Source organism: Lissotriton helveticus, chromosome 6 (assembly GCF_964261635.1).
Source record: "Lissotriton helveticus chromosome 6, aLisHel1.1, whole genome shotgun sequence".
Lineage (NCBI taxonomy): Eukaryota > Metazoa > Chordata > Amphibia > Caudata > Salamandridae > Lissotriton > Lissotriton helveticus.
This window is the reverse complement of record NC_136067.1, coordinates 1,840,446,709-1,840,470,755: the sequence shown is the minus strand read 5'-3', so window position 1 is coordinate 1,840,470,755 and position 24,047 is coordinate 1,840,446,709. Positions and strand designations below refer to the sequence as shown.

Sequence of the window (24,047 nt, the reverse complement as noted above, 5' to 3'; positions counted from 1 at the left end):
TTAATTAAAATGACCTGTGTTACACTCTCAACCAGAGAACTCTGCCTAAGATGTAGTGCAGTTACCATGTTAAAGCACAGTAAATAGGATGTCGAATACATGACCAAAATGATTTATAACAGATCTGATCTATATCAAACACCATAAATCCATTAAGCACAGACCTTATAGATGATTTATATAGATGTCCACATTGTTGGGGATTCACAAAATGCAATAGTGGTATACAGTTAATTCTATGCATATTTTAGAATATCGGGGACACTCAAAGTCACCATGCACACAACAGCTGGTAGACAATGTCGTAAAGGTATTCTCCCTTTTTACAGACTTTGCTCTTGTTCATGCAGACCTTCGGCAATCTGTGCATTTGACTCTAAAAGAGTGCAAACAATGAAAATATGTCTACATAGGCCATATACATTCAGTTTCCTGAATCATGAAAGTTGTTAGTCTATTGTTAAATATACATGGTTAAATCTATTGAGGTGAATGGAGAGCTAAATATGGGCAACCTAACTGGCTATGTCGAAGGTCATCAAATGTGTAGATCAGGCTGCCACCATGGCACAAAAGGTGTCTTGAGGGTGGGTTTTAATAGAAGCTAAACTCTATAGTGATTCTTGCACTCCTAGTCTGCAGCTCCCCATCTTTAAGAATGGCCCGACAGTACGGAATGAAGGTACAAACTTTCTACAATTCATCTAGCTCTTGGACAGCATGGCAAGAGTAACAACAGGATTTATGAAGCCACCTGTTTATTGTCAGTGAGTGACTGTTTAAGACCATTTATACAGACCTATTAGCAGACTGAGCCATCTCAGCGAGCTCTGATGGGCGGATTGCCATTAGATGGGGTTGGACAGTTCTGCCACACCACAGAACAACACGTGACTGACCACTCCTTCATTCACTTCACCAACTCCTAGCACACAATCACCAGGTGTCAGCTGCCCCCCCACCACAGCTGCAGCAAGGTCACTGAAACTCGGTGGTCACAGGCCCACACCACCTTCCAACCCGAGGCCTCAACAGACCTCGACCAGGCTGTCCATAACTTTGCCGCCTGGATCATCGACAGCACGACAGAGTCGCCCCATTGATACCTACAAAATCCAACAAAACCTCCAAACATACCAGTCTTTACCACGCAGAACTCAGGACCACCAAGCACAACTGCCACCAGTTGGAGAAACAATGGTGCACCACTAAGAACCCCGCCGACAGAGCAGTTCACAAAACAGCTCTCAGCAAATATCACCGCCACATCCTGGAAGCCAAGAAAGCAGCCTTCACCACCCGCATCAACTCCGCGGCCAACCACACAAAGGAACTCTTCAAAATAGTCAAAGAATTCTTCTACCCAACAAACACAGAAAACACCATCCACCCCTCCCAAGAACTCTGTGACTCCCTCTCAGACTTCTTCCACAGTAAGATCACAAACATCTACAACAATTTCAACCTCCAACTTACCACCCTCAACCCCAACGACCTCTACCAACAAGCGAACATCAGCCAAATCATTACCAGCTGGTCTCCGCTTGCTGCCTTGACCATCTCAGCCATCATGTCTTCAATCCACTCTGGGGCGCCCACCGAAACCTGCCTCCACCACCTCAACAACCTTGCAACAAACCCAATCAGCACGCAACTCATCAGCATCCTAAATGCCTCCATCTCCACAGCAACATTCCTGGACAGATGGAAACACAGGGACGTCAGACCCCTCCTAAAGAAAGCCTCTGCCGACCCCAGCGATCTCAAAAATGATAGTCTGATCTCCCTGCTCCCCTACCCAGCCAAAGCAATCAACCAGCAGCTCACTGAATTCCTGAAACAAAACCACCTACTGGGCGCCTCACAATCAGGATTCTGTGCGAACTACAGCACTGAGACTGCAGGGATTGCCGCCACAGCAGATACCAGAAACGTCCTCGACCACCGAAACTGTGGTCCTGATCCTCCTCGACCTCTCCGCAGCATCTGAAACCATCTCCCACAACACCCTCATCAACAGATTCTACAAAATAGGCATACAGCAAGACACCCTCAAGTGGATCGCGTCCTTCCTTACAGGACGCAGACAGAGCATCCGACTGCCTCCCTTCACCTCCACCCCCAAAAACATCATATGAGGCATACCACGAGGATCCTGCCTCAGCCCCACCATGTTCAACATCGACATCACCCCCCTCGTACACTTGGTCAGATCCCACGGACTCAACATAGTCTCCTATGCAGAGGACTCTCAACTGATCCTCTCGCTCACGAAGGATCCCTCCAACACCAAAACAAACTCCTGTAATGCCATGACCAACGTAGCCAAATGGATGAGAGACAACCGCCTCCAACTCACCACCGACAAAACTAAAGTACTGATATTCGGGAAGAACAAATCTACATTGGACTACAGCTGGTGGACTGCAGAACTCTGACCTACACCCACACCAACCGACCATGAATGCACCCTGAGCATCGTGCTCAACAGCCAACTAACCATGAAACGACAAGTAAACGCAGTCGCCTCCTCCTGCTTACACACACTTCGCATGCTCTGCAGAAACTTTAGATGGATCCCAACCAACACCAGAAAGACAGTCACTCAGGCCAACGCCACCAGCCGCTTCCACTACAGCAACGACCTCTATGCTGGCATCTCCACCATGCTCCTCAGAAAACTCCAGACCATGCAGAACTCTGCATCCAGACTCTTCCGAACCTTCCCAAACAAACCCACATCGCCCCCCACCTGAGCGACCTCCACTAGCTCCCCATCAAAAAGAGATGCCAGTTCAAGATCCTTACACATGCTTACAAATCCCTCCACAACCTAGGACCTGCCTACATCAACAATCGACTGATCTTCCACCCACCCTCTAGACTCCTGCACTCCTCTTCACTCGCCCACATGCCCCCCGCATCCATCACAGCGGTGGCCGCTCCTTCTCCTACATCGCTGTCAAAACCTGGAACGACGTTCCCCTCCACTCCATACGGCCCCCTCGCTGGCAGACTTCAGAAAGAGACTCTAGACCTGGCTCTTCGACAGAGACACAGTACCTGGATACCCATAGGGGTGACAGAGTTGCACTTTACAAATGCTGATTGATTGGACCTGACACCCTCGGGTTGGTTTTCTTCAACCTTTTGCCCTCCATCTTCTAGTTTTTGCGGACTACGTTTTTGCTGGCCTTAGGACTCTGCACATTTTACCACTTCTAACCAGTGCTAAAGTGCTTGTGATCTCTCCCTAAAACATGGTAACATTGGCTTCCACCCAATTGGCATATTTAATTTACTGGTAGGTCCCTGGTAAATGGGTATCACATCTACACAGGGCCTGTAAATAAAATGCTACTAGTAAGCCTGCAGCACTTATTGTACCACCTACTTAAATAGCCCTTTTAAAATGTCTGAGGCCTGCCATTGCAGCCTGTATTTGCAGCTTTAAAAAGCCATTTCCACCTGGCAAAATAAACTTTTTGCCAGGCCTATACTTTTGTTTTTAAGATATATGTCACCCTAAGGTGGGCCCTAAACAGCCCACAGGGTAGGGTGCAGTGTATTTTAAACCCTTCTGTAGTTGGCCGACGGGAGCACTCCCTCTCCAGTGCTGCGAATGGCCAACGGCCGTCGCAGCCCCGACCACTCATTAGAATGCCCGCACCGCGGCAGAATTGCCGCCGCGGTTAAGGCGTTAAAAGTGGGACATCAGGAGGAGGAGCCACACTAGCAACCAAGATGGCCACGTAGGCTCCCGGCTCCGCCGACCTCTGACTCCCGCCGGAATATCCTGTCATTTATCCTGTCCTTGCGCCCAGCCACCGTGTGTATGATCCTGCCGTGAGATTAATGGTGCTATCCCGAGATCTCTACCTGTTCGGCTGACGAAGATATGTCGAGTGGAAGTTTGCGGCCTAGATCTGCCCGGAAGCCGGGGTCTCGAGTACTGGCTCATCCGGGTTTCAGTTCAACAACATCGGCTGTGGTGGTGTGATTGGGTCCGGTCTACCGGATGGGGAAATTATTATTATTATTTTTTTTTCCGCTTTTTCCGATTGATGTGGATGACGTTTGGCTGCCTTGGTGAAAGTCGGAGGAGGGGTGACAGCCCAACGGTTGCAGCTGTGGACGGGGGTCCTGCCCGGTGACCCGGTAAAGGGCCCGCTGGTGTTCGCTGGGTCGGGATCTCCGCCCGCGGTGGCGGACCTAGGATATCATCGGAACAACTGCTAAGTCTCCCTCTGCAGTCGACCGTTCCCTATTCGCCCGTCCCCCACTGAGAGATCGAGCTCGCTGGGGGAAGCAATCATGACCGTCACCGATCGAAGAGTGGTGGAACGGACTGAGAGTGACCCGTCGCTACGAACTGTGTTGGCAGCCATTGGGTCAATTCATGTGTACGTCGAAGGCCGCATTCAGACGATGGTGGGCCGCTTGTCTGAGATGGTGCGAATTGGACCAGACCCTACTCCACTACAAGAAACGGTGACGACCGAGATACCCAAGATGGCCACTCTGATGGAGGTAGTAGACCTCGTACTGTGTGAGGTGTCGGAGCCTTTGACCAGTGTTATGGACAATGAGAACAAGCTCGATGCCACCAATGGATTGTTAAGCCTAGGATCGTTGCCGACTATGGAAGGACTAATTGATGTTCCCACTCCAGAGACTTTTGATGAGAACTATTATCGGAATGAAACTGCGTCACTCCCCTATACATCGGAGCAGCTAAGATGGCGGACGAATCAACGCTGGGAGTTCATAACGGGGAAGGGAGTCTCTGGACCTGACGGTGTTCACGGCACCTTCGTTCTTCTGCTTTGTTTGCATTGAGTTTTATTACAGTTTCTTCGTACTCGGACTGTACTGTGGAAGAGGTGGTTTGTCCGGAGGGGACTCATGCGTCTGATCAGAAGGGGCAAGGATGAGATTGAAAGACTGGGTTTGACTTATGTATCGATGGGGACGGGATCTGCTAAACTTATGCTTCAGGAAGGCTGGGCGGTGTTTGAAGTTTCCCTTGTAGAGATGCATATTTGTTGTCCGATAGATTTCTTGACTTCAATCTGGGGATTCTTGGTTCTGGCGGGGGAGAGGCGACCGGGAGCCCGTACGAATATGCCCTCCTCCACTTCTCTTCTCTACTTTGGTAGATTTCTTCTTTTAGAACTTAGTTAGTTGGGGCGACAGGCACGCTGCTACTGCGGGTTAGGCGATAGCCGTTTGCAGGGGTGCAGGGTGGGGGGATGGGTTTATTGTTTTATTTTTGTTATCGCCCATATGTTTTTTTTCTCCTTTTTCAATGTTTTTCCTAGTCTTTCCTTTACTCGTAATATTGGCTAAATATCCTGACTTTGATCCTTAACTTCTAATGTCTGGTTGCCATGATTCTCCTGCTGTTTTGATTTATGGGTGGGAGGGTTTTGAGGATCCGCATCTAAACTGTGTAGCGATTATACTGATGCAAATTGTGTTTTGTGCTTAATAGTGCGGGCCTCTCGAAGAATTTTTGCTGCTCTACGTCTATCCTGTTTTTGTACTAATTCACCCTGTTATCATTGGATGTATATATGGCACCAGATGTGTCTGTCTGTTTTTCTTGTTTTAAAACAATAAAAAGATTTTAAAAAAAAAAGTGGGACATCAACTTTTAACTTTTACAAGTCCTGGCAGTAAAAAACTCCTAAAATCGTTTTTCACTACTGCAAGGTCTACCTCTCCCATAGAATAACATGGGGTTAATTTGAGGGTGCATATCCCATTTGCGCGGACACCTTGAGGAGGAGTAATCTCCGACCCCGGTTGAGAACATAGGAGCTGCACGAGATCCGAGGCCAGAGGATGGGCAAGGCTAGGACGAAAAAATCAGGGGCTACTCCAGACCAAGATGAAGACCCACGAGACCAGACGCAGAGGACCCTAGAGGCCCCACCCAAGGCAGACCCAGTACAACAACAGCTGTCTAAGCTATTGGACGCCATCACAGACACTAAGACAACATTGCACCAAGTGCTGTTTCAGTGGGGTTTGGGCTCCTCCGAGCGAAACATAGTGAAGCTAGCTTAAAGGGTGAAAGTGCTGGAGTCTGAAATTGTGGAGCTGACCCCAGCACAGAAAGCGCTGACACAGCAAGTAGCAGAACTCTCGGATGGTGTCTGGATCCTGGAGCGCTGGGCCGAAGATGGGGAAGGCTGTAGTAAATAAAACAATATAAGAGCCCTTGGTCTACTGGAGGGAGTGGAAGGAGGGGGCAGGGTCGATTTTTAGAGTCCTGGCTCAGCACAGTGGTGGCCCTGGGGTGCCTGAAAACATTCTACACCCTTGAAAGATCCCACCGGATGCCAGCACGACCACCGGCCTCCCCCGCTTCCTGTAGTGTTCAGGCTCTTACATTACATGAACAGAGATATCCTTCGACACAAAGCTCGAACTGATGGTCTCTTCGTGGTGGGCAATAGTAAAATCTCCATATTCCCTGACTATACACTCGCTGTGCAGCGGAGGCGAGCTTCGCTCTTGGAGGTCAAGAAGACACTAAGGGAAGAGGGCCTCCAATACTCACTGATCTTAATTCAGGGACGCACTGAGTGTAATCGTGCATTGTTATGGTGTTTCACTTTTGTGGAGGGAGAGGAGAGACACCCGTCAGTGCGTAGGTGTTTCACTGTCATCATCAGAGCTTTTAGTATGGTTCAGGTGCTCCCAGATGTATAGGGCTTCCTTCCAAAGGTCAGCAAATGGGTGTTGGCACAGACCCTTCAATTCCTCGCTATGCAGTGCCCTGCTTTCAGCACCAGCCCACTTAGTCACCTCCTGCACCCAAATGTTAATCTGTGGTCCAAATGACTGTTTCTATGCCAATGCTATATGTCTCAATGCCAACACCAACAGCAGGTCCATGAACCGGTTGCCCACTTTCAGTTTAGGCGGGCGGAGGCATAGTCCAAGTAGACATGTTGCTGCTGTTAATTCCAAGGCCCGCCCTAGTGCAACTTTAAGTTTGGAAAGCACTGCCTGCCAAAAGACCTACAGCCTGCCACAACTCTAGGTCATGTGCAGGAAGTCTGCGTCCAGCTGCCCATACTTTGGGCAGCCGCACGGTTCCCCACGAAAGCAGCGAAGAGTCGTTGTGGGGTCATGTAGGCATGTCAAGAAAATTGAATTGGATATATTTAAGTTGAGTGCTGTGTGAGATTTTCTTGGGGGATTCCAACGTCCTACTCCACTCTGAGTCAGTAAGGCTTCTATCTAGGATTCTCTCCCATCTGTCCCTTAGGGTTGAGAGTGGGGTCTGGGAAGCATTCAGCAGGGATCTATAAAGCCATTTGATTTGATGGCCTGCCGTTCCAAGGGTGACCAGAGAGTGTATTACTGTGTGGGTCCCTGGCTCCTCCCGAGCCGCACCCCCCAGTCTCTCAAATGCCCGAACCAGCACCTCATACATGAGGAACTGCCCCAACGAGAGTCCACACCCCTCAACTAGTTCCGCGAACAGGGAGGAGGGTTCCGATTAGGTAACAATCCCCCATGGTCCCGATCGCAACCTCGGTCCAGGCCATCAACTGTTCGGCCGTTAGAAGCGACTGGGGCTCCACATAAGGCAATCCTACTAGTGGTAGCGCCGGGGAATATTGCGGGGTGTCCGGTAGTCTAGACATACAATGTTTCCAGGGCTCCAGAACGGTAGTCTGTAGGGTCGTGTTATAAGGGACCTTAGTTATCTCTCGGACGAGTTTTGCCAGCAGCAGGCAGGGGTGCTGTTCTGGCTCCATAAGAATGGTTCTCTCCTGGTTTACATCCTCCAGCCATTGAGCCACCCGTTGTACCTGTGCAGCTGGTTGATAAAATTCGGAGTCTGGCCCCACAGATCCCACTCACTCATAGGGCGCCGCAGAGGCTGTAGTGACAGGTATGCCACCATGTTTCCATTTTCAACTCCCTCTGGGAGCCCCAAAATCCAGATATTGTTCCGCCAGCTATGGCCATCCCCGTCTTCAGCTCTGCGCTTTATGGTCCGAAACCTTTCGGTAAGGTCCGCCACCTGTTGGGTCAATGCCGTCTGCGCGGGGGTCAGCTCCTCAAGGTCTGTCTCTACCACCTTCACCCTCTCATTAAGCTTCTGGTGTTCTGCCTGAAAGAGTCAAAAGCCCACCGATACTGTGCTAATATCCTGGTGTAGTGCTGTCTTGGTATCCGAGATGGCTTCCAGGATCTTGGATAGTTGCTGTTGGATGGGATCCGCTTGTAGCTGCGCCTCTAGGCGGCCCTGTGCCTGTTCTCGCAATGCCTCGTCCTGCTATGGGATCACCCCGTTTGTTACACTCTTGTTTTGCCAATCGTCTTGGTGTGAACAGGGCCCAACTCCCCAGAATCTGTGAGGGCCCTGAGGCAACGCCAGTTCTCCACCCCTCCGTGTGACCTCTGGGCCCCGACCCGGTCCCCGAGCCGGGCAGCTGCCGATGTTTGTGAAGGCGGTCAGCTCCAGTCAGCTCCGGTCCCAGGCAGGAAGCCCAGGATCCACGGCGCAGTCTCAGGTGTCTTGGGGTGGGGGGGAACGGGGCAGGCCGGCACTCCTCTTGCCGGAGCGGCTCCTACGCAGGCCCGGAGCTGTCGGAGCCCGCTGGTCGCACCCTCAGCACGACAGCGCCCACAGCTCCGCGAGTCCCAGGAAGTCTGTCACCAGTGTTGCTCCGGGGTAATAAATCTATGTCTGTGCAGCCAGGTTGGAGATGACACCAAGTATAAAGCGGATTAATGGCAGGCTGGCGCGGAGCTCTTCGCTCACGCATCCACCTCCTTCAGCCTCTAAACCACGCCCCGTTTGCAAAACTGATGGATGAGTCTAGTCTTCCACATGGGCGGTTCCTGCAATATGAGGTGCTTGCTCAGGCATTTGGTCAGTTGTGGGGATTAGGCAGAGAGGAACCGGAAACACATGCAGTACTACACTCATTGATCACTCTGGGTTTGGCTGAACATCAAATTAAATGGTTCTACGCCTCACTGCTTAAAGCTTCCCTTACCTTATTACAGGCTTTGCGGGGCAGATGGGAACTGATCCTTGACAGAGAGTTAACTGACACGGAATGGGGTAAAGGGTTGGAATCTCCTATGAAGATATAACTGTCTGCTAGGGCTATTCCCCCACCCACCCAAGAGCAAAGAAGAGAATAGATTTATTGACCTGGCCTTGGCACTGGGCAAAAGAAGAATAGCTATGACATGGAAATCTGCCACAGGACTACAAATAAGTGTTTGGAATCGAGATATGGTGACCTGGGCTGGTGTGGAGGGCAGGGCTCTGAAAAAGAGGAGATGAAAGGGCAGAGCTGCACCCAATTGCAGAACAATGGAAAGACACACTACCTGGGAACATCCGAGCTACTCTAAAAGTGCAGATGAAAATAGCGGGGACACGACAGACCAAATTACAGTGGCTAATAGTGACGGACCTGGTCCATAACTAAAAGATATGAAAGGCTATTATAGCCCCTCCTCGAGAAATAAAGTCAGGACCCCACAGTCATGACCAAGCTCTGACAAATTTACACCTAGTAAGACCTCTCAAGTACATATGTAGATCCCTCTCCTGGGCCAGTTGAGTTCTAAAGTTTGTTTACTGCCAGTTTTAAGGCATATAAATGGCAATACAACATTTCCTGCCCTAACGTAGCAGCCTTACAAGAGATAATCCAAACATATATAAAAGGGCTAGAACACACAGGAATTACACATAACGATACACTATTTGGTACAAGAGGAGACATAGGATCACCATAGGGGAACCCAAACCAGTATATGTAATCTCCCTGTAGTCATACAACTATCAATTAGACAATGTAAAGTCCTCGGTGATGTGTGATTTATGCTGCAAAGAGATGAATCAACAGTATATAAACCAGTAATGGTGAATTGTCTTGTGTATTAATTAAAAAAAAAATACTTTGCCTATTGTTGTAAATATAAGTCAATTTAATTAATTGTACTAATGATGTAAATGACTTCGGAATATTATAAAGTGAACCAATAAGGATATCGAATTCTGGCTGAAAGCATTCCTACTGATATGCTTGTGGTCAAGGAAGGTTGTTCTTTTACTGCCTAGGGTCTCTCTTTAAATGCAAAGGTGTGGGCATATACAGTTCACAATATGCCAGCAGCAATATGCCCAGGGTGATATCTGCTACTTGCTAAACTCTCAGCTCTCTGTTGTTGGGGAGCAAGAATGGGATATCCCACAAACCCAAGTACCGAACATCTTACAGAACCTAATCTTGGCCACTCTAGTGCCAGGACAGTTAGTTCGTTTATAACTTCTAAATAAAATCAATGCTGTAAAAGTGTATTCAACCCTCCTGAGTTCTTTAAAAAAAGGTTCACCAAGTAGCATACCCTGCACAACAGACCATGCGTCTGTGGTCCACCCTGATCAAAACCGACGTGTCCTGTCAGAAGAAATTGCTCAGTTTACAGTGCATGAGGGTAAAGGGCTCCTTGCGCCCAACCCAAAAAAATCTCAGGATCCGCCAGAATCCATTTGCATTGCTGCCTCAGCCATTTCAGTCATCTAGGCTAATGGTCAAGAAAGACAAACATAAAAATGGAAGCACATACATACACACATCTAAAGAAGGTATATGTTTAGTATTACATTATTTAATTTAAAGTAAATAATATTTAGTATTTAAAATATTATTTTATATATTATGGGCCAGATTCACGAAAGTGACTTATGACTTGTGCCCTCGGGGCAAACTGAGCTCCTTTAAGGGCAGCAAGTGACCATGCCCCCTCATTGAAATCGAGACAGGCAATACATTCCTTACGCATCGGGGCAGTGACTACAGCGGCAAGGATGAAGGTAACAACTGAAGGCATCAATCAGACAGGTGGCACTCCTCAGCCTATAAAACATATGTGAGGATACCCCAAGAAAGGGGACCTTACAGCTACAACGCGGTCTAGCTGGATAATGAAGTCTCATGATGATTTCTAGTTTTTTTCTCAAGATTTTCTGGGAAATGTGTTCTTTTATGTTTTTCTTGGCTCGCTCCTATGTTTTCCAGTAAGGGAAATTGAAACCAAATTCTTGTCCCGGTCTTACATAGAATTTCAGGAGATATAGCATGCAGGGAGACACTCTAAACTCTTTAAAGACTAGCTATCTGAATACACTATGTCATCTAAGCAAAAAAGGTTGCATCAATGCAGTGCAATAAAATCTCTTGCACAGACATTCCAGAAAGCATTTTAAGGTAGGCCCTGCACTACTTTGATAACCTTCGGGTTCTTGTTCGCGCTATATAAAACTTTATAAATAAAAAAATTAATACTTTATGCATACAACTGCATGGCAACAAGAACAACTCGCACCTGCACAATAGTCATCGTCTTCATGCACCATACACTGCTTATGGTGTGCACCCCTGCTGAGCAGAGTGCGGGTCACGACTGCTGATTGGTTACTGTCCTTCAGTACAAGGGTAAGCATGAACAGCTCATGATCCATAAGTTCAGGTGAGTATTAGCGGCGTGGGGAAAGCCAAAGACTAAGTGTGTGGTGTTATGAGGGGCAGAGACGTACACGGATTACACTCACGTCTGGTTTGGTGGACTTTATATGTGTTTGCACAAGGATCACTCAATGCAACTGGACAGTGAATTGCCTCCAAACCAGGATGCTGCAAAGACTTTAGCTGACCTAGTTGAAGTGACACTTTCCAGTCCCTACAAACCTACTTACCCCTCACATTTTTTGTTGACTCCAAAAGCTGTGTATAAAAATGTGTCAAATGGCGCACAGCTTATTAAATAAAGTGACACAACGTACATGAAGCCCCCTGTTTGCAGGAGTCCTGGACAGATGGCTATGGTGACAATGGACTGGGTAGGCTGTTGCCTTTGTCTAGCCTCAAGAGAGAGGAGGAGAAGCTACAAACACTGGAGAGGTGTGGTGCAGCGGCCAGGGCAACTGACTTCGAAGCACAGGGTTCATGGTTCGATCCCCGGCTACGGCAGCAGTTCAGCTCAGGACCATGTGACTCTGGGCAATAGCTCACTTAATTTCCATGACGGCCCCCAGCGCCTTGAGACCCTTAAGGGTGAGTAGTTCGCACTTTACAAAGTACGGAATTAAATTAAATTAAATTACATTTTTAAAGTAACACTGTTTCCAGCGGGATTACATTTTTCAAATGGTTTGAAGGTCAGAGTTAAAGAGTTATACTTCTTCAAAGCAAATCGGAATCAACAGTAGAGCTAATATCAATGAGCATAGAGATTGCAATGTTACATAAAAACATATTGTAAAGATATTGCAGAATTTTCATTCTAGCACGCTCACTAGCAAACAGAGAACCAAGATAAAGCTGGAACAAATCCCCAGCAGTACATATATCTGCATAAAATTGACACAAAACTTGCCATGTGTGATAAAATTATTTTGCATAACTCACAGGGGAAGATCCAGTCGTTTTGCCAGTTCTATCTGTTTAATCAGAACTTGTCTCTGTTCCTCCTTCTGATCATCTGTCGATGCGATCCTTGGGGTGAAGTCTAATCCAACCTGAAGGATAAACATTGAATTGGAGTCATTCACTATATTTAATAAAGTAATTAAACACATGTTAATGGGAAGTCTTTGTAATATTGTAAATTTGAACAATTTCATATTTTATCATTTTTAATCATAAAATTAAACTATCTGTTATACCTTGTGTCAGAAGTCAATCCAAACTCTTCTCTAATCATTCAGTACCACTCAGCAGTGACCTGAGAGCAATTATGTATGTGGTGTGTATCAAACACAGATATAAAAGGTGCCACCACACAATTTTAAGAATGTACATCAGGAATGGGGCTACATTTTAGAAGACAGTTTACAAAATGACTTGTTGAAATTATGAGCTTTACTCTTCACATTATTCTGTACATTTTCTTCATATGACTTAATTTAAAGTGAATATTTACAGAAGTGTACTTTAAGGTTGAACCGCAATGCTTTTCTACAAAGAGAGGGAGTATTATCGGTATACTGTCATTTCATTCTAGCACATTCCATTGAAAGAAACATTTGATTGAAAAACAAGATTGGCGAAATACAAGCATTACCAAAATTAGAGAGAAAAGAAATAAGGTCAAGATTAGGGTTAAGGTCAGCTTTAATGTTAGGATAAATATTAGGGTCAAGGACAGGTTTAGGGTAATGGTTAAGTTAGTGTTAGGTAATGAGGTTTGATTTAGTTTTAGGGAAAAGGTCAATGTTAGGGTTTCAGCCAAGATCGAGGTAGGTCAGGTAAACATTAAGAATAAGGCTTGGGCTAGGTTTAGGATTAGGCTTGATTCATGTGAGCAATTAGGTTCAAGATTAAGGTTAATGTTAAGGTTAATGTGAAGGATCTTGTCAGATTGATGGTAATGTTTAAGCTCCAGTTATAGTTAGGGTTAATTAGAACATTAGAATATCGAGCGTTCCATTGAAGGCAATGGAGTGCTTCGGGCTTCTAATGGCTGGTAGAAGCCTGGAGCATCAACATTCCAATGTTTTCCTTTCACAGCTGTTGCTGTGAACAAAGGCCTCATGGATCCCGAGGGGATTCCAACCTCCTTGGGCTCCTTGAGTCCTTGGTTTTACTAATGAGAATATTATGCCCTCTAGGGGCGGAATATTCTAATAGCCTTAGAGCCCTCCATAGCGGGCTATACTGGCCATTAAAGGGCCTCTCCCTTGTTAAAGGCCCACGCCTTTGACTCAGGCCTTAAACGCTGGAGCGGACCTTTAATGGCCAGTAGAGCCCCCTACATTGGGCTCTAAGGCCATAGTAAAGAACAAGATTTGGATAAGGATGAGGTTAGAGGTAGTATCAACCTTGAGCTGATACGTATAAGGTGTGACATTCACCCAAAAGCATCTTGGCGCAGAGACTACCTCAAATAGTAAAGTAAAAGGGAAACGTCAACAAAACAGATACGTTTTAATATACTTTCCGTTTAGGAACAAGCAAGTATTCTTTATTGCTTAATAGTTCAAATCATTACACTATACATGATTATTAATATTATGAACCACAATAAAAGAACCTGCCATTGGTAGGCTAAAAGGCGTAGCAGTAAAATGGAGACAATCACAGTCCAGTCCGAAACATAGAGTGCTAAGGATGAAGATATTTGCAGAATCTGAAATCATGTTCTTCCCTCATTATAGAGAAGCTAAAATGCTACGGGTTGAACTCATTTGGTCACTAATGGGGGCACGACTGTAGTAAATTTGTAACATGGCATTATAACTTGCGAGGAGTTGACCTGCAGACTCCATCTGTGCGGGCGGTTTTGTGGGTCAAAAAGAAAAACACTAATACATATCCGGTGGCCCACAGGACAACATCTCGCCTCTTGCCCAAGGTGTAACAAGCCGCTAGGCACTCCTGGAATCATACCTTGGAAAAATATGTTCTCAAAATGCATATACATAAAAAACAGAGCTATTAAAATCAGCATGTGGAGATCCTCTAGGCACACGGTAGACACAAGCGATCCAACTGATTCATAAAAGTGCCATGAAAAAACTGGAACAACTGTGGAGGTGAAGAACATTTTGCCACAGTGTGTGGATGGGGGAGCAAAAGAGCAAAGGTTTTCAAAGTAAATAATTCATGTAAATAGCAAGACTGCATAAAATGATTAGTGTGGGAGATGGGGTAGCAGAAACAGTATTGATGGCCACTGACCAAGCTGCAAGGGACCCTATAGTCTCTCTCTCTCTCTCTGGAGAACGAGCGAGAGAAAGAGAGCGAGAGAGCGAGAGAGAGAGAGAGAGAGAGAGAGAGAGCGAGAGAGCAAGAGAGAGAGAGAGAGAGAGAGAGAGAGAGAGAGAGAGAGAGAGAGAGAAGAGGCTACAAAAATGTATTGTTTCTTACAACAGAGTTTATGTACGGAAGCAGTTCATATAATGAAGGGAATGCCATAGTGGAAAAGGCAAATAGATTAGTAAGCAGTTATTAACCCCTTAATTGCTGCCGTCGGCCAACGGTCGTCACGGCCACTACCTCCCCAGTGCTGCGCACGACCGTTGGACGTCCATTCAGCACTAGTTCCAATGGACAGCGCAGCACTGGGGAGGTTTATTTACAAGCTCTAAAGGGGTTAAAGGTTGTAATAGCTAATGAACTATCTTTGAGTTTTTGTGGGCACATTGTTCAACATCTCGCTCTTTGACTGGTGGGACACTTTCTGAGGCTTTTAGGGGCCACAAAATGACCTTGTTGGAAGAGCTGTTTGCTACTTAAAACAATATAGAAAAAGGTGTGTGATTGCATCAGAAGGAAAATGGAGGAGAAAATGAAAGTGGTATAAGTGAAATGATATGATAGGCCACAATGTGTTGGAGTCTTAGAGGAGAATGTTGGGGGTATATTGAAAATCTAGAAGGTGAAGAGTGTATGGAAAGGGGAACTAAATAATGGTCGGGAGGAAATGGTTGTGGATGTTTCGAAATCTGCTGTCAAGGTGGGGTTAGGAAAATGTGGAACCAACAAAGGGTGGTAAAATCAGGGTTGAAAAGATTTAATATGCGGCTTGCATTTAGTTTCCATTTTAGTCCTTGTGTTAACTTAGTCTCATTTTCTAAAGGTGCTTTGTACATGTTTTTCTATTGCGAGAATGGCGCTTGCACATATTACTTTCTGATAGGCACTGTCGCCCTGTAGTCTGCACAATTAGTTCCAGGGTCGCACAAATCCAGGACATGAGGCATTGCTTTACTTTCTTTGATCGCAAAGAGACGACTCTTCTGCTTTAGTCTAATTAAAATGCTGCCCTACACCTTTAGTAGTAACAGAACAGTGGGTGACCCAAAAGACCCTTGGAGGCTTGGGCAGATGAAATATTGATAGGTAAAGATGCCTACAAGGGAATTCATTTAATAATCTCAGTCAACAGCTGTACAAATTGATTTCTTGCATGTTGGGCCCCAAGAGGTAGCTCAACCTTTAATAAATCCAAGCCTAAATGAAAGAAATTAATATTTAACCCGTTAACCGCGGTGCGGGCGTTTCCTTGCGCGGGTGCGGCCACGTCGGCCAATGGACGTGCGCAGCACTCGAACGTAGTGCTCGCGACAGCCATTGGCCGACGGCATCAGGGAAGGGGTTAAGAAAGATTATTTCAAAACACGGGTATATCTGCTTTTCTCAAAATTACACATTTTTAATGTAAACCAAGAATGCGAAAGGGTCACAATCAGAAACAATAAAACACAATGATTGAAGATACATGAAAGAACCTACAGATCAATGATGTAAACATCTATTCCAAAAGATCAAGATAAGAAAATGAGTCTAAAACAATTGAGAACAATTCCTCAATAGTCAAACATGGCGGGGAAGTAGATGTGGTAGTCGATGTTTCGGTCTGTTGTGGCGATATCGTCCGTCAGACCATCTTCAGGACACACATTAAGTTGTTTTAAAGAAGAGACCCCTAAATAGTATTCGCTGATCAAGTGAAATCAGATTGTTCAAGCTTAAAGTTATAAGACCTTCTGAATAGAAACCCTAAAATAACTGGATAGTTAAATGAAAATCATACAGCAAGGCTGTGATTTATATCTGTCAATTTCACGAAGATGTGGTGAAAAACATCCACTCTTCCGGGAGGCTCAAGTATACCAGCGTTGTCCTCAAGCCAAAATCCGCGACCTTTGAAACAGCTTGATTAGCAGGCTGGGGACACCAACAAGCCTCACCTGCACAGCCCGTGGCAGGGGCACAGGGGCGCATTTCCACTAACACCAGCGCCGTGAGGGGAACGGCCGCGCTGACCAGGAAAGCCGTGAGGGGAACGGCGGTAGTTCTCATCGGGGAACTACACTACCCAGCAGCCCCGGGACCGGCGCACAAGAGAGGAGTCACCAGCGCGCCCGGAGGCGCTTCATAGCTCGCGCCCTCGGCGAGCCCCCTGGGGACACTAACAAGCCTCACCTGCACAGCCCGTGGCAGGGGCACAGGGGCGCATTTCCACTAACACCAGCGCCGTGAGGGGAACGGCCGCGCTGACCAGGAAAGCCGTGAGGGGAACGGCGGTAGTTCCCATCGGGGAACTACACTACCCAGCAGCCCCGGGACCGGCGCACAAGAGAGGAGTCACCAGCGCGCCCGGAGGCGCTTCAAAGCTCGCGCCCTCCACTCGCCCCGCGAGTCGCGCGCGGGAGAAGCCCGGGACAAGGGCGGGGCAGTCTTTGGCAGTCCGAGGAAGAAGGAGGCAGGGCAGGGCCACCCCGCTAACATCTACCACTTCAAATGGGTAAGAGGAAAAAACATGTAACCATGGAGGATGGGGGGAAAAATGCCAAAGTACCAAGACACTCTAATTCCATAATGTCATACCTCTCCTCTGCTGTGGGGGCACTTACCAAGGAGATTGCCAATGCTGAGCAAGAACTGGGCATTGTTCCAACCTCCCCTCGATATGTTGCATCATCACAGTCTCTGGAGGTAGCTGCGCCAGGCCCCATTAATATATCCAGTCTACCCCTGGAACCACTTGTCACTATAGTAAATCCTCCCCCTCTCGGTGAAACGAGTAAAGACACTGTCCCCATTCCATCTGTTACATCTCCAAGGGTGTCTCCCCAGCTGGCGCCTCAGCCAAATAAAAAAGGGAAAAAAGTCAATATGAAGTCACATACAACTGATATTTCGGTCAGTTTGGAGGATAAACTTGAGGAACTTTTTGTGGCGAGGATTGAACCCCTTTTGGTGGGTATTGCAAAAGACATTGTGGAAACTTTAAATACATGCTTGGAAGGCCTCCTAAAGAAATGTTCCCTCATTGACAGACTTGTAAGCTCCCTACCGGCCTATTCAGTTCAAATAAACAAAGGTATACCTGAGGTGGCGGGTGGGGTTTTGACACCAGTAGGCAATACGATAAATATTCTCCCCACAAGTAGTACTATGTGTAAAGATGCCAGGCCTCAGGTTTTAATACCAGTGCCCCCTCAACAGATGGTTAACGCCCCCATTTTAGGAGCCCAACCATTGGCTCAACTCCCGAAGATCTCACCCCCCCAGAGGAGGACCACTCCAAGTTCATACATACTCCACCTTCCCCCAGAGGCGTCTCCCCTGGTAGCTGTGTTCATTGGGGTGGAACCCCTTATGGAAGGGGAGAGGGAATCTACCAGGGATCTTATGGCCAAAGTGAAAATGTGGTGCTCAGAGAAATGTTGTGGGGAGAACATTGCTGATATGATAATCCATGCAAGGAGAGTGGGCAGGATTGGCAAACAACCGAAAACTACATATGGCGATTGTGTGGTGATCAACTTCTGTAGGGACAGTGTAGCTGATAGGCTGTTTTGGGACGGTTCGGCGATCTCGTTTAGGGATCGCCTGAGACCTGTTCCTTTAGGTTTCTTTTATCAACCTCCAGCCTACTCAGGCCTGTAATTAATTACCAAGCTAGATGGCAGGGCAGGAGGGCATCAGTGGAATGCAGAAAAGCTAATGTTGGTATAACGACTCATTCAGCAATAGCCCCAAATGACCCACCGTTTATCCGCCCACAGATCCCACAGGATCCAATCGAAGATGGTGGGCTCATCTTGAGTAACCATTATGCCCCCCTGTCCGACTTGGACAATACAGATTGACTATCAAATGTTTGAGTTAACATCGACTGTGGGGGGAAGCAATCCAAATGGAGCCACGGGATGCAAAATCCTTAGTTGGAACGTTGCAGGAATTAGATCTAAAATGAGCGACACTGATTGGATGAGCTTTATTAGAGAACATCATGTTATTGCCCTACAGGAAACTTGGGACACCTCATGCCAGTTTTGGTTGGACGGTTTTGTAGGTTTCGTTGTAGCTGCAAGCCCAAGTAATGCAGGCAGAGCTAGGGGGGGGCCTTCTGACTCTCTTTTCACTTGACCTTAAAGGGTCGCTGCAACAGATTAAACATGACTCCCCGAATTGTCTGATTGTAGAAAGGGTAATTAGTCCCGCTAAAAGCACTTTGTTTATTCATTTTTATAACTCCAGTAATAAGGACTGGGGTGGCGACAATATTGCCGCACTGGATTCGATTTTAAACTCAATCAGTCACAATACTCACACTAATTATGATTATGTTTTAATGGGTGATTTTAATATCCACCCCTGTGATCTAGGTTGTGGCTTAACTGACTGTATGGAGGCAACAGGCCAGGAGGGTCCTCACTTCGAGCACACTAAAGCAGGTGAAGAACTTGAAGAATTTTTAGCCTACTTTAATTTTTTTGAACCAGGGAATAGGGAGGGGGAGTCTAGATTACCCACCTTCAAGGGGACAATGCCTGGGACAACGATTGATTATATCTTTGTGACCCCTGCCATTCTCACCCGCACTATCTCTTACTGTACAGTCCCTTTCCCCGTTAGTGACCATAATCCCGTCCTTTTGGTGGTGGCATGGGGGGATTCTATGGGTCCTAAGCCAGGATAGGTTACCCCATGACCTGCACTAAGCTCAATTGACCAGGGTAGACGGCTGAAGTGGGCAAACGTGGTTCCTGGGGACTTTTACGCTGATATTGGTCCACAGATAAATGACCTGATTATGACTTGCCACAATCCATCTTCGCAGGGCCGGGATATCATGGATGCTTTTCAAACGATCTGCAGTAAAGTCTCTTCTAACCTCATGGTTCAACTGAGGAAGGGAGAGATTGAACACTGCAGATGGTTTGACGCTCTGTGTTCAAAAGCCCATAAAGCCCTAAAACTGGCTCTTAAAGTAAACCCCAGGGACAGGGCACTGGTTGCAAGCCTAAGAAAAGAATATAAAAGAGCTATTAAGAATAGACAGGATAAGATCAAGCAGGAGGCCTGGGAGAACCTAATTTCTATCGATATTTTGCGGGATAGCAGGCACTTTTGGTCTTTAATCAACCAGCCTTACTTCTCTGACTCACCAAATTTAGATACGGACTGTGTCATCCCAGATGACAAGTGGTTAGCACATTTTAGTTCCGTTTATGGAGACAATGGTGCCATCACCCAACCACTTGATACTACCTTCCCTGAGGCTATTCCCTTGCACTTTAACAGGGTCGAGGTTGAGAAAGCAATCCGCACCACTACTAGGAATAAAGCCCCTGGCCCGGATGGGGTACCGGCTGACTTTTATATACATTCACCAGAACTATGGGCCGGTATCTTAGCTAATGTTTTCACAGCTGCAAATAGTACCCCCCTCCCCCCCCCCAACTACATGGGTGACTTCTACTATAGTCCCCATACTCACAGGGACCGCAGCGAGGAGCTCGGCTAAGCCAGCCCTTAGAAGTCTGCACTGGCTGCCAGTTAAGGCACGGGTCAACTTCAAGACCTTGTGCATTGCCCATAGAATAATGCACAATGAAGGCCCTCCCATCCTCAGGCCGCTTGTGTCCTATCAACAGTCAAGCAGACAACTTAGATCTAACTCCCTCTCCCTGGCAAAAGTCCCCAGAATCAGGAAGGCCAGAACAGGTGGCCGCCTGTTTTCATACAATGCCCCCAGGTTATGGAATGCCCTTCCACTTCTCCTGAGGCAAGAACAAAATCACCTTAGATTCAGGAAAATACTGAAGACCCTACTTTTTCCCTGAGCACTCCCCCCATGACTTTTCACCCCATAGGAATGTGTTTCATTAGCGCCGGGATACCCAAGGGTCGCTGTGCGCTTTATAAAACCCAAAATCAAATCAAATCAATCATATTTAAAAAGGGGCAAAGGGACGATCCGGGGTATTACCGGCCTATATCCCTCCTGGACTCCTCAATAAAGATCTTGGGTAGAGTGCTCTTGGCTAGGTTAAGGGATAGTCTGGAAGGTTGTGGTGGGTTGGCCGACATTCAGTACGGTTTTAGAGAGAAAAGAGGCACGATAGAGCAGTGCTCTAACTTGCACCTATTGATCTCAAAGTACACGGTGGCCAAGGAGGGGTCCTTGTACTTAGCATTCATGGACCTCTCCTCGGCCTTCGACTTGGTCAACAGGTCAAAGCTTTGGGTTACCCTCTTGAGGATAGGGATTGATGAGGCCCTGGTCAGGTTCATGGCCTCACTCCATCAAGAGCTTTTTGCAGTGGTGAGGGTCACAAGAGAAGGTAGATGTACGCCCCGCTTTAACTCATTGCGGGGTGTCAGGCAGGGCTGCATACTAGCTCCCCTGCTTTTCACAATCTACATCAACGACCTTGGCAATCATCTAGAGGGGGCTGGGAGAGCCGTTCCGCGTGTAGGAGAAGTTAAGATCCCTGCTCTCCTATACGCGGACGACGCAGTGCTTATAGCCCGTACTGGTGTCTGTCTCCAACAGCTTTTGGATGCATTTGGTACCTTCATGGACCATCTTGATTTGAAGGTTAATTCAAATAAATCACACACTATGGTCGTTGGTCCGCAAAATAAAAGAGCCATGGTAAAAACATTTAGATGTAAAGGAGAAGTAGTCTCTAGAGTTCCCGTTTTTCCCTACCTGGCTGTGCTTTTTGACAACAAGGGTACCTGGGGACCCCAGGTAAGGGCCAAAAGCTTAGCGGTGACGAGGACATCAATGGCTCTCTTGGGTTTTGCCAAAAGGTTGGGCCACAGACCAATGGAAGCCATCCTAAAGGTGTATAACAGTAAATGCTTCGCTGTGGCACTTTATGGCGCGCCTTTATGGGGTTATGTTCGTTTGGAAAACATCCAGAAGGCAGAAAATAGATTTCTACGCTCTCTTTTGTGCCTTCCCCAATCGACACCGACTTTTTCCATTCACGCGGAGGTAGGAATGGACTACGTCCACGATAGGTTAAAACTGGCGCCCCTAATATACTGGCTCAAGACATGGCTAAATTCAGAACTAACCCTTAACCATCTGATTATGAAAGATGTTATGAGCTTGGAGCATAGTAGTGCAATCCCATGGCTGGCTTATTTGAAAAAAACCTTTATGAACTTGGGTCGGCCAGATTTATTTATTGACCCTTCTGGAATAACTAAACAAGATGTGGATACCATAAAAAAACTATTTATGCTAAATGCAAGAATGAGCCGAGAAGAAACTGAACTGTTAAAGCCATCAGTAAGACGCCATTATCTGTTAGTTATTTCACCTGCACTTGAATCTTATTTATGTTTTGTCACTAATCCATTTCACAGGTTTCTTTTAACGAAATTTAGGTTTAATCTTATTCATTTTTATTTGGGCAATTTCAATACCTGGACAAAACCAGAGCTAGCACCACCGTGTACATGTGATAACTTTTCTGCACAAGACACCATGCACTTTATTATGTTTTGTGATTATTTTTCTGAACAGAGAAAAAAACATTTGCTACCTGTTTTAAGGGAAACTGGCTTTTCCCAGGTGAAACCAGCCATGTTTTACCTACAATCACTGAAAACTATCTGCATTACATTTTGCATGGCAAATTTTTTAGTGGCGGCAGCTAGATCTAGATCATGTAGGAATTTAGCAAATCAACCTGTATAAATTGCTTGTATAGATTTTTAACTTTTGTTTTTATTATAACACCCTGTCATATGTATTCGATTGTAATGAAATTGTTTAATTGTATTTTAATTGTATATAATACATTTTTGTGCTCTTTGTATGATTTTTAACTAAATCGTATAAAGATAATTTGACTGACTAGCAGGCTGTTTTATTATAAAAACCATGCCCGTGCTGAAGTCGGTGCCAGAGTCATCATAGAACGCTGCTGCGATGCAGACCCGCTGTCCCAGACTATAATCCTGAAAATGAAGATAGCTGTACACTCAGATGTGCATCTGTGAGTGCACTGAGCCTGCGTTCCTGCAAAGGTATGAGGCGAGGTTAGTTAATCACTCAAAATTTCTTTATTTCGTGATGTTTCCAAAGCATATAAAGTGCACAGGATAAACAGTAAACACAGTTTATATAAAAATCTAGTACATAAATAAAACCAGATAAAAATCCTTAAAATGCCAGTCAGGCCAACCTCATGATCAAGAACATTATAAAGTACCTAGTACCACCAACATTTTGGATTAGTCATGTTTCATCAGACTACAAGACTCCCAAAGAAGACCTCCTCGAAAATAGATACTGTATAAAATGCAAAGTGCAGTATAAATATTGATACAATCAAATTTCATCAGCCCTCAAGGCTCCCAATCTGAACGAGCTCTCCTGCATTTCCAAGAAGACCAAAGAAATGAGGCTGTTACAAAGCATACTAATGGGTCACTAAATTTTTTAATAAAATAAAGAGCTGGCCGGCACTGTTTACAATGATATTTTCTTAAAAGAGGGAGACTATACCTCAACCTTTGCCTTTTGTAAAAACTACAGAAAAATAGTATATGAAGATCAGACTGCTCTGACTTTCCATCACATGGGCAGATTGATAGATCTTCCAACGTGTACCTTTTGCTTGGAAAACCCGTCATCAAGGGAATAAAGTTCAATCAAAACCTCACCAGAATGAAGAGGTGCTGGGGTTGTCACAAACTCTAAATACGAGTGCCTGCTCTGCCAAATGGGGGGGGGGGGCATAAAGTGTAGTTTAACAGAGGATTTTGATCAATTTTCCTCCTCTCTATTGTACTCCGCATTCATTAAAAAGTTTTCCTTACTTCTCGTTTTTGAGATGGTTGCACAGCTAGTTGGGCTTTCGTATAGTTCAGCCAGCCCCAATTATCTCAGTATGCTCTCCACATACTGCAACCAGGGAATCTTATGCGCAGTATCCGGGGACATATAGTCCCTGATGATGCTCTGGGTTAGATTAACTGTATCCCTCCTCCAGATCGCATGCCATAATAAAATAGGAGCAAACTTGACAACATCAAGTTCGGTGTGAAAATTGTAATTAGAGCAACTGCGAGGAAGGGACAGTAACCTTTTCAAAAACCTATCCTCTAGCCTTTGAAGGGAATCTATTGCCATCCTCCCCCAAACCCCTGCCCCATACGTTGCAGAGGTGATGGTCTTTGCACTATATACCTTTTTTATGGTCTCAACAGACTTGTACTCCAACTTCTTCA

The 24,047-nt window shown here is 46.2% G+C and overlaps 1 protein-coding gene across 2 annotated transcripts in view; it reads right to left on the bottom strand.

Annotated features, from left to right (window-relative positions):
* TATDN3 (TatD DNase domain containing 3) overlaps positions 1 to 24,047 on the bottom strand; it is a 103,018-nt gene that overhangs the window by 30,496 nt on the left and 48,475 nt on the right. For both annotated transcript variants that reach the window (XM_078649754.1, XM_078649755.1), the window contains exon 6: positions 12,462 to 12,571. In XM_078649754.1, the coding sequence (XP_078505880.1) occupies positions 12,462 to 12,571 (110 nt within the window). The remainder of the gene's footprint in view (positions 1 to 12,461; positions 12,572 to 24,047) is intronic.